Here is a 10,886-nt window from a genome sequence, read left to right on the forward strand (position 1 = left end):
TGAAGAGTTCCTCAAAAAGAACACAAATAGTTAGGGGGCTGATAACAAAACTACTTTACTCTTCTATCTCTACTTCTCTGCTCTCTGTACTTCAGACCTGAGAACAGAGATGAAGATGTGATTGTTTTGATGATGGATCTCCAGACAACTAGGGTATTCTCTGGGGGCTGGACCTTCCCCAACACCCAAAACGCCAAGATCTGCAGATTCACTTACATCAGCTGCTGAGGGCAAGCTGCTACCACCAGCCATCAGCACAACTCATACCCTACTTCCAAGATGACATAACGGAAAAGAACATCTAGGATTTCTCTCTAGGAGAAATGTGTGGATTTAAATCTCAAAGCTTTTAGGGCTCAAGCTGGTGAAAAGAGCATATAATAAGGAAAATACCTTTTCAAACATTTGCTAAAATTTTCAGGTGATTGCTCTCCTTAAACTGAACTAAAAGACAGAAATACCTTCTACGTATCTTTTAGCTGTCATCAGCTTTCAGGCAGGCAATTCCTGCATCTTTCAGAGAACATTTCATAACTATGTTAGCAGCAAAGACTGATTTTATGGGAACTACTCAAACACTGCTACCAAGAGTCCAATTACATTTGTATTGAGTCTGGCTGAGGTGGAGTTAATTTCCCCACAGCAGCTCTCAGAGGTCTGAGTGTAGCTGGGAAGGTGGTGTTAACACACTGGTGCTTTGGTGACTGCTGGGCAGCGCTGGAAGAACATCAGTGCTGTCTCTCATTCCCACCACATCAGCAGAGTGGGAATGGGTAAGAGCCTGGGAGGGGACAAAACTCAGCCAGCTGACCCAAACTGACCAAAGGGATAACTCATCCCAGATGGTATCAACTAAGATATAAAAGCTAAGGAAAGGAGGAGGAATGGGGCATTTGTTATTTATGATGTTTGCCTTCCAGAGCAGCTGCTATGTGTGCAGAAGCCCCGCTTCCCAGGCAGTGGCTCAACACTGCTTGATGATGGAAAGAAGAAAATAAACCTTTTTTCCCCTCTTTGTGCACGCATAGATCTTTGCTATTGCTTTAGTAAACTGCCTTATCTTAACTAAAGAGCTGTTTTTTATCCTAATTTCTCTTCCCTGTCCAGCTGACAATGGGACTAATAGAGTGGCTTGATGGCACCTGATGTCCAGCCAAGGTCAACCCACTAGAACTGTTTCATTCATTTAACAGTTAAATTCCATAGTACAGGATAAATTCAATAGTACAGGAACTCCTCTCTGCAGCACAGTGAGTCAATGGATTTAACAGTAAATATATTACACAGAAACAAATCCTTGAAAAAAACAATGCACAATTAGACAGTAAAAATCCAGTGTGTAAAAAAACACATTAAAACTATTACCTGTTAAATTCATCCAAATACAGGCGGAGTATCTCATAAGTTGTAAGAGCAACTTCACATTTCCCTTGCTTGATGCGACTCATGTCATCATCCTTTTTACTGCCATGTAAGACAGAGACCTTAAAGTATCCCCATGTGTCTAACTCATCCTTCCAATTGTACAGCACTGAAAGAGGGGCCACTATGAGAAAAGTCTGAAAACAAATATATATAGTAGTATCAGTTGAAAAACTACAACATAGCAATTTCCCAAAAACTGAAGTCAAGATCTTGACTGTTTTACTACTCTGAGCAGTTTGACTGTTTAATTCTGTCATTTCAAAGGATGTATGGAAAATATCCAAAGTTAATTTCAATTCAAAAGCAATCAATTTGTATATAATACAGCAGAAAAAAACATAATACTAAAATTAAATACTAAAAAGCACCACTTAATCAAATTATACTCTAACAACTGCAGTAAGAGATGAAACAGTATCATTTTGCTTTGTTACACCATCTATATACCATCAAATGTTTTACAAATGGAGAAAATAAATGCATGAAAAGGATAAGCAGCTTCCTCAAATCCACAAGTCTAGTCATCATGTGACTTGAAAACAAATACTCCTGAAAAGGGTTAAAAAAAATTAGGACCGCTCACACAATTCATTTAATATCACAGGATAATAAAATCAATAAGGTTGGAAGTGACCTTGGGACATTTTCAGTCCAACTTTATAGTAAAAGCAGTGGCAACACTGACTTCAAAGCTAGGCTTTCCCAACTAAGGTCTTAAAAACCGCATAAAGATGGAAGGGGTCTACAACCTCTCTGTGACCTGTTTCAACATTAATTGTCCTCAAAGTAACATTCTTCTCTTATGCTTAGTCAGAAACATTCCTGTTTCTTTGCACTTAAAGTGCTACTCCTTTACCCCTTCCTCTCAGCTTGTATTACCTGAGGAGCACATATCCATTATTCACAGAGCTACAGTCATGTGACACGTTATGCCAGTCAAATTCTCAAACTACTCCAGCAAAATAAAAACAACAATGGAAAATAGAAATCATATGGTTTCTGTAATGGGTAAAATTAAAATGATCTTCAGATTTATCTTATTCACATAGGACTTTTACATGTACCTTTTATCTGCTGTCACGGTATTTGATTACTTAGATTATCAGCCAGACATACTTCCGACATTAGGACAGCCAATCAAGAACATACAAGGTCACAAGACTATTAGCAAAACATTTACAAACATACACATCTGTATTAATTAAATACCCCGTTGCTTTTTTTACTTTAAAAATATCGTCACACAACACTAATTTTCTACTCATGGGCTTTTCAATGTATTTTAGCTACAAATCAAACCCAGACACCTCCAAATGTCTTCTGTCAGTGCAGACGAACAGTAGTAACATATTAGACAGTAACAACTAGAGAGAGAGGGCATTATGACAGTCTGGTAACCTGAAGGCTTCCCAAACAGTACTAGGAAAGGCATGAAATCCTACTTCAGCAGCTGAATTTTAAAAATTAATGTACATAAACTCCTAGAACAAACAAACAGACAAATCTGAATGCTGCCTTTCAAGAAAATCCTTAGGATAGTATCACTAAAAGTTGTACCTTCTTGGGGTTACAATCTGAGCCCTTTTTCATTGTCCTCAGTAAAAATTCCGGCATATTATTTTCAATATCCTCATGTGTTCCCTTTTTGTGCAGCACTGCAGCCAAAAATGAAATGACCTTGAGAAAGAAAACAACTCTCAGTGACTAGGTACAATAAGAAATTGAATGAATTCCACAAAAAATAAACACTTAGGACAAAATCCTGGGCAGGACTTCAGAAGCTGGTTCAGTGGGGGGAGATTTTTTTTCTGAGGGGTGTAGGTAAGTGATGTTTGTTGGTTTTAAAATCAGATCCCTCCCTCCCTTGGATTCCCAAGAATTCCTTGAATTAATGATAAGAGCAATTAATTGCTCTCACTCTTTTATTCTTTAAGTGGAAAAGCCACAAAAATACACAAGAGACAGAGTATGAATGAATCAGGAAAAAATAGAGATGATGTTTGTCTTGCAATTCCCCTGCTTTTCAGGGTACTTGAATTTCAGATGACAAAACAAAAGGAATAGATATCCTCTAACTGTCTTCTCTATGTTATTTCTGCAAAAGGAAGAAGAGGCTTATACTAGAGGAATGGTTTTTACTAATATGCCATTTTCTGTATGTTCCATTCCTTCAAATTCCTGCTGTTGACATCAAAACCATGTTTTTTTCTTTTGTGCTATACTCTCCCATCTGCCTCAAACCACTCAATGTGATAACGAGAACATATTTATTATAATACACCACAGCAAGAGCAAACATCCCAGCATAGGATATTCCAAACTCCTCCTTTCATAATCCAAAACAGGAAGAAGGCAGTGAAATATCTGGCCAGAACACACAAATCCAAAATGCACTTGGGATAAATAGTATCCATGGATGAAGCAGCAGCAAGGACCAGATGCATCATCAGAGAGGTGCCCGTTTTTTTGAAAACTCAACAGGCCCCTTTCATTCAGAGCATCCAACTCCAGCTACTTCCTTTTGCAGCTGCTACACAGCTGCTCATAGCAGGACAGAGATAAAGCTACTAACTGCTGATTTCCCAAAAAAGAACTTTCTCCCTCTAATATGAGTCAGGAGAGCAGGAGTGCAGAAAAAATACCTGCCTGAAAAGAATAACTAGATGGACAGAAGAGAGAAGAAATTCCATGATATGTACGACCACAGAGTGAAAGAAAGGTATGTAGAATCAAAGTAACCCAAGCATTTTTATACATAATATCTCATAAACAGAGGTCAAGATGAACTGCCAGTTTGCATATGTTGTTTAACTAATGACTTGTACTTTTTTTTTTTTTTTTTTTAATCCTTTGAGAATTAGAATCAAATTCAACTAACAACAAATCTCCACATCTTTTCCAGATTCTTCAATCATGGAAGAATTTCCATCACAAATTTCTAAGAGTAACAAAGGCAGAGAAACAGCTACTCATTATCACAAATCATTGGCACTTCTAGATAAAGCAAGAAGCAGCCTAAATGCCTTGACAGCAAACTAGTGTAATCACACTAAGAAACAACATTATTCTATTTGCCTTCATTTAAACTTCAGCTTATTATGAATGAACCATATGGTCAGGCCATTAAAAGCAAAAATCAATTCAGAAGTACAAAGAACATTAAAATTCAAAGGATTTCTAGAAAAGTCTTTATCTCATGAATCATCCTCTAACTCAGAAACAGTGAGCTTCAGCCAACTTACAAGCACAAATCAACTTTTCTCTACAACTATATCAGTTATTCAGTGAAGTTTAGTTACATTTTTTCATACGTACTAAACTCTCCTAAACAAGTGAATTCTAACATTTTACTTCATATCCACTGAACTGCCTTTCCCATGCTGAACTTAAACATGAACACTGTGTTTTATAAAAAATACACAAGATCAGAGAACCATAAAATGATAAGGGTTGGAAGAAACCTTACAAGGTCACGTAGTTCCAATACCTGCAATGGGCAATGCCATTCACTAGACCAGATTGCTCCCATCCAACCTGGCCTTGAACACAAAGGTTACTGGAAGGCCACAGTGAGGTCCCCCAAGAGCCTTCTCTAGTCTGAACTGCCCCAAATCTCTCTGCCTCTCTTCACAGGAGAGAGCATCTATCCCTTGTGCCTACCTCGTGGCTTCCTCTGGACCTACTCTTAACAGGACCACATCCCTCCTGTGCTGGGGACCCCCAGAACTGGATGCAGTGTTCCAGGTAGGGTCTCAGAAGAGTGCAGCAGAGGGAGCTCCCTTGACCTGCTGGACATGCTGTTTTGGATACACCCCTAGGCAGTAAATCAACTGTTGGCTCATGTCCAGCTCTTCACCCTCAAGAATCCCCCAGTCCGTCCTGTAAGGGCTGCTTCCTACAACAACTCCCCATTTGTGCTCATGTCTGGGAGTGCCCCGGCCCAGGTGCAGCACCTTGCACTTGGATTTGTTGAACTTCACAAGGTTATCATGGGCTCAATTCTCAAGCTTGTCCAGATCCCTTTGGATGGCATCCATTCCTTCTGTTGTGTCAACTGCACTGCTCAGATTTGTCATTTGGAAACTTGCTGAGGGTGCACACTGTCTACATCATTGCAGCAGACACTGCACAACCTGTCCCAAAACAGAGCCTGAGGAACATCACTCATCACTGGCATCTATCTCAACACAGAGGCATTGACCACAACTCTCTGGCTACATCCAGCCAGCCAGCCAGTTCCTTATCCATGGCAGTGTCCCTCATCCATCCATAAAAATCCACTCATCTCCAGTTTGGAGGTAAGGATGTCATGTGGAAGCATATCAATGGCCCTACAGAAGCAGAGACATCCATTCATCTTCCTATATTGACCATTACCATTATCCCATTATCTAAGGTCACCAGACTGGTCAGGCATGAGTTTGGCCACTGTCTCAGATCAGACTCCTCAACCTTTCTTTTCTGACCTATGTACTCATAGAATCCCTGCTTAATATTCTTTACATACAATATTCTTCACATAAGATATTCTTTGAAATCTCTACCTTCCTTCTGAAAACTTGACAGAGATTTTAAAAAATAGCCATAAGATGTAAATTCCACATAGGAACGCACTGTCACTATGTGATAAATATGCCTAGAGAATCAGCTCTGAGATTCAAAAATGCAAGATGCAATCAAGACAACTAAATTTAGTTCCCACCGCCCCCCCAAGTTTACTATTATCTTTCACATAGATAGATAAGATAGATTAGATAGATTAGATAGATAGATAGATAGATAGATAGATAGATAGATAGATAGATAGATAGACAGATATTTCTTACTACATTAAATCAGATTATTTGCAGCTCTGAGTAGCAGTCTTCCATAATTACTGAATTCTTCAACTACCATGTACAATAACCACGGTCATGCTTAAAAGAAATGGAGTTTAGTATTAATAAGCATCTGTTAACAGAGCATCATCAGTTATGTATACAACTACGTGATACACCTCTACATGCTCTGTGCAGAGTTTTGACAGCTTCGATCACCCACTCCTCTTGTTAAGTTTGCTACAGAACAACACTTTTCTGTGCCAAAAGGCATCTGTCAACATTCTCCTAAATGGAAGGGCAATAGATACCACAGTCAATACCTGTCAGTGAAGGAATGAGCTTACATTGGACACATGGAGCAAAAGAAAAGAGAGTGGGACACAGATTATCCTCCACAGAACTCAAACTGCTAACTTTAAATCAGAAAGATTATAGAGAATTTCCACACATAAAAATACCTTAATTATAGTAAAGTAAGTTTAAAAAAGTAAAAAAATACATAATTTAGGTCACACAAATTCAAAGCATAATGAAAAAGTCCAGCAACATTTTGTCCTCTCATCAGTCTGCATCAAGCTGCATTTCCAAAAGAGTGACAGAAGTAGCATGGAATACCAAAGCACTGTTTCCAGAGATGGGAGTAAAACTGTCAGTTCCTTTGCATTCCTAGAACAGTGAAACTATTTGTTTTCGGCAAAAAAGGAAAAAGGTATTTTAAATGCAAGAGCCAGATAAGGACCTGAAGTTCTTTCAGCGTACTCCAGTGCAAACTGCTTTTATGATAGGCAGGTAGCAATCCTCAAAGTAAATTCAACACGCTAACATTTTAATTATCGTAATTACTCATGCTTATACTGAAAGAAGCCACATCCAAGTTTTATGGCCTGTAAGGAGTGAGTCCTAAATCAGCAACAGGCTCCTGGCTCTGAGTGCTGTCCTGGACATCATGTCCTGCCTCACCCATCTCTGCAACAGCAGAGGTAAGTATAAACTTCATAAATAAAATGCTTTTTAAAAAAGATTTACAGATCCCAGAAAATACAATATTGTCCCACTGTAACAAACAAAAAAAATACCTGTATTGTCTTTCCAAGGCCCATATCATCTCCAAGAATACACCCTCTTTTATTAGCATAATGTTTATACAGAAACTGGGCTCCTTCCCTTTGATAATCACGCAGGTATCTGTTAATTGTATACGGGATAGAATCACCATTGTCAGATAATTTAAAAGCAACTGCAGGAGATGGAAGATTTTGGTCAGGAAAATATGGCTTTTCCAGATCACCCTCATCAAATATTAAGCTTTTCCAGGGTCCTCTACTGTCTTTGACTTTACAAAGTTTTGTTATTAGTATTTTCCTTTCTTCAGATTCCAAGAATGATACAACAGCAAATGATTTTCCATTCTTGTCCTTTTCAAGAGAAGTTATTGTTCCTTCATGAAGTTTTCCATTTTCAGAACAAGGGGCCAGGCATTTCTCCCCAATATGCCAGTGGTCTATAAAAAAAAAACCAAAACACACATAGTGATAAACTGGTCTGATGTACAAAGTATTTACTTTCTTCACTATTAAAAAAATGGATGTAAATTTAGTTGACAAAATGCATACAACTTCATATTGAAGGTAGCACTAAAATCAAAATAGCCTGAGCTAGACATAAAATTATAGCTTGCTTTAACACCACTATTTCAGAAATAACAGATGTACAGAAAAAAAAAGCAAATCCAAATTCCATTGCATTAAGTTTACACAGTGGCTTCATACAGGCAAACACAGTAGTATGTATCAAAGTGGGAAGACCTCACATCATACTGACAATGAAAAACAGAACAAAATACCTCTACTAGAAAAAACAAGGTCTTCACTCTTCACAGTAAAAAGACCTCGCAAATAATGGCTGCATACAAAGTTCTCCAAACCTGAACTGAGAGAAAAAGGGTCATCATCTGAGTTTGCAGAACCAATTTCTAATCTTGTCCTGCTCAGTCATCCCAAAACAAGGAGATACATGATTAATCTCAGAACCTTTATTGCTTCTTATCCATTTGCTTGAGTAAGTTCAGATACTTATAAGAAAGTCATTATCAATTCCCGTGAGAGGCACCTTTTTTACAGGAAGTGTGAGCCAGACAGAGTCTTGCACCAGAGCAAGCATTCATCACTCTATGACCAGTGGTGGTATATGTTCCTGGACACATCAACCCAGACACTTTTCAGAGGTAAGGAAAAAAGTTCTGAAGGCAAGAAACTCCACCTTCACCCATTTTAATGTCTCTGTGTAAAAACTGAAAGAAGACTGGCTCTCCTCATCAAGTTCTGAGAGCTTGGAAGCGTACACTTACAGGACTACTGTCCACAATCTATTAGTTAAATCAATTATAACTACAATTCATTTACTAAATAGATTTAATTCTATACACTCAGAGAAATCAAAAGAACCCATGTAGCCAAGTTCACTATTCTGCAGCCAGCACTGGCTCTAAGCTGACATGTAGGTAACAATAAAAATAGTACAAGCCTACAAAACACCGTAATTCCAAAATTCTTTGGCCTCTAAAGTAATTCTTTTAGTTGGAGAGATTACATGGGCCAGGTTTTTCTGTTTAGCAAAACCAGCAGACTGCTCTCTTTCGAGTAGCTCCACTCCCCTCTCAACGCATGCAGATTCCCAGTATTTGGTGACTTCTGACTAAAAATATTATGGGCCTGCTCTGGAGACATCTCACGCTTCTGCCTGATACGAATGTCAATCCAAAGACCTAAACTGATTGCTCACTAGTTCTTACACTAGCAAGGTCATAAACCACAGCCTCTCCATTCAATTCAACATTTTGCAGATGTCTTTAATAATGCCCCCACCATCTTTATTTGGAGTTCAGCCCTACACCTTGGGACCTGCTACATAAGCTGCTCCAAGATCTTCAGCCATTCCCTCAGATATTCTCAAAGATGTGAAGCTCAAATGTAACCTTTTGAGGCTAGGGTGAAGTACAGGCTATACTGTCAACAAATCATACATAACTAATTCTTAAAGTTCATGGCATTTGTAAGCATCTCTCATCTCAATGCAAAAAGAAGAGTACATTAACTTCTCCCAGCAGCATTCTTTCCACAATTTCATGAGAACAGGAACCAAAATTGAAAAACTGAAACCAGCTATGTACAGCACACTTTTAAATACGCAAATCAAAGTTTAAATAGCAGAGAACTTCTGGTAATTCCTTTTTTTTTTTCCACAGTAGTGAATGGACACGCATGTTTAAAGGCTCTCAAAGCCATGATTTAAGAATACAGAGTTTTTGTTTTTAACGAAGCATTTACTTGAGGCTAAGGAGTAGTATATGACTCATCACAACTGGAGTTCAGGGCAAGGTGGAATAAATTACACTGGGCAATAGTACTGGTGTTACTAAGCTCCAAACCTAAGGAGAAGTGGGGAACAGAATGAGAAAAAGGCTAAGACATAAAATGGTATAAAGGACACCATTGCTTACAAAAGGCCAGAAAATAATGCGGCCAAACCCAAAGCGTGAACTGCTTACTTTAACTAGCATGATTCACCAAGTTCTTGGCTTTTGAATGAGAAGCGTAATTTATGTGGACCACTGTCTTTAAAAACAAAACCAAAAAAATCTCCTATGGCTTCCTAGCATGGGTATAGTACACTTGCCACCAATGATGAAAGCTGGTATTTAAGATGTTTGCCTTATCACCCCTCTTACTGCAGGTGGAAAAAATGTGCCACTGTCAACAGCAACTGTATTAAATCATGGCGGTAATGGCCTCCTGTCACACACCAGTTCCTTTCAACCACTACTCCACTACGGAATTATGACGAATGCTCTCTAACTCTAGTGAGGAATGACCATTTAATGTAGAGTGTAAGGTTTTGTTTTCCCTTCTGTTTTTTTATTTATTTTACATTCTAATAAATGACTGTAAAAACAAAATTCGAGGATATTGTAGAGCAAGACACACGGAAGACGCTTACCTGGGACATCATCACCACACATTTTAACTTTTGGCTGTTCAAAGCCCGACGGGGCCCGCGGGCAGAGGCACCGGGGGCCGACGGGCACAGGCGCGCTGGGGACCCGCCGCCGCCCCTCCGCCGGGCAGGTCACGGCGGGGCGGCGCCGAGGGAGCTGCCGGGGCGCCTCAGGGAAGGGCCCCGGGGCTGTCCCCGCTCCCGCACCGCGGGCGGCCCCGGGACAGCCGCAGCCGGGACAGCCGAGCCCGCGGCCGGGGCCGCGCGTCCGCCTCGCCCCGCCCGGCACCGGCAGCGGCCGCTGGGTATCGCGAGAAGTGCGCTGCCATGGTGCTCCGCGCTTACAGGCGCCGGCAGGCCGGCGGGAAGTATCGCGAGGTTTCCTGGCGGGGCGGCGCGGGCTGGGGTGGGAGCGGTGTGGTGGCGGGGCCTGTCCTGCCCTGTGGCGTTGTGTCCGGTTCTGGGCTCCTCAGGGGAAAAGAGTCTTGGAGTGAGTCCAGCATGGAACAGGGGCCTTGGGAGCATTTCTCTTGTGAGGACAGGCTGAAGGAGCTGGGCCTGTTCAGTGTCGAGAAGAGATGTGTGAGAGGGGACCATCTCAAATGTGTATAAATATCTGAAGGGAGGGTGTCAGACGGTGGAACCAGG

General features: G+C 40.4%; 1 protein-coding gene across 1 annotated transcript in view; it reads right to left on the reverse strand.

The window, feature by feature from the left end:
- The window catches only part of LOC130265125 (DNA excision repair protein ERCC-6-like 2), a 30,671-nt gene extending 20,166 nt beyond the window's left edge, over nt 1–10,505 (reverse strand). The window contains exons 1-4 of the mRNA XM_056513954.1: nt 10,242–10,505; nt 7,322–7,746; nt 2,983–3,102; nt 1,366–1,559 (exon numbers count right to left, since the gene is read on the reverse strand). Of these exons, the coding sequence (XP_056369929.1) occupies nt 1,366–1,559; nt 2,983–3,102; nt 7,322–7,746; nt 10,242–10,263 (761 nt within the window). The 5' untranslated portion in view covers nt 10,264–10,505. The remainder of the gene's footprint in view (nt 1–1,365; nt 1,560–2,982; nt 3,103–7,321; nt 7,747–10,241) is intronic.
- Between the last annotated feature and the right edge of the window lie 381 nt (nt 10,506–10,886).

Source organism: Oenanthe melanoleuca, chromosome Z (genome assembly GCF_029582105.1).
Source record: "Oenanthe melanoleuca isolate GR-GAL-2019-014 chromosome Z, OMel1.0, whole genome shotgun sequence".
NCBI classification, from domain to species: Eukaryota; Metazoa; Chordata; class Aves; order Passeriformes; family Muscicapidae; genus Oenanthe; species Oenanthe melanoleuca.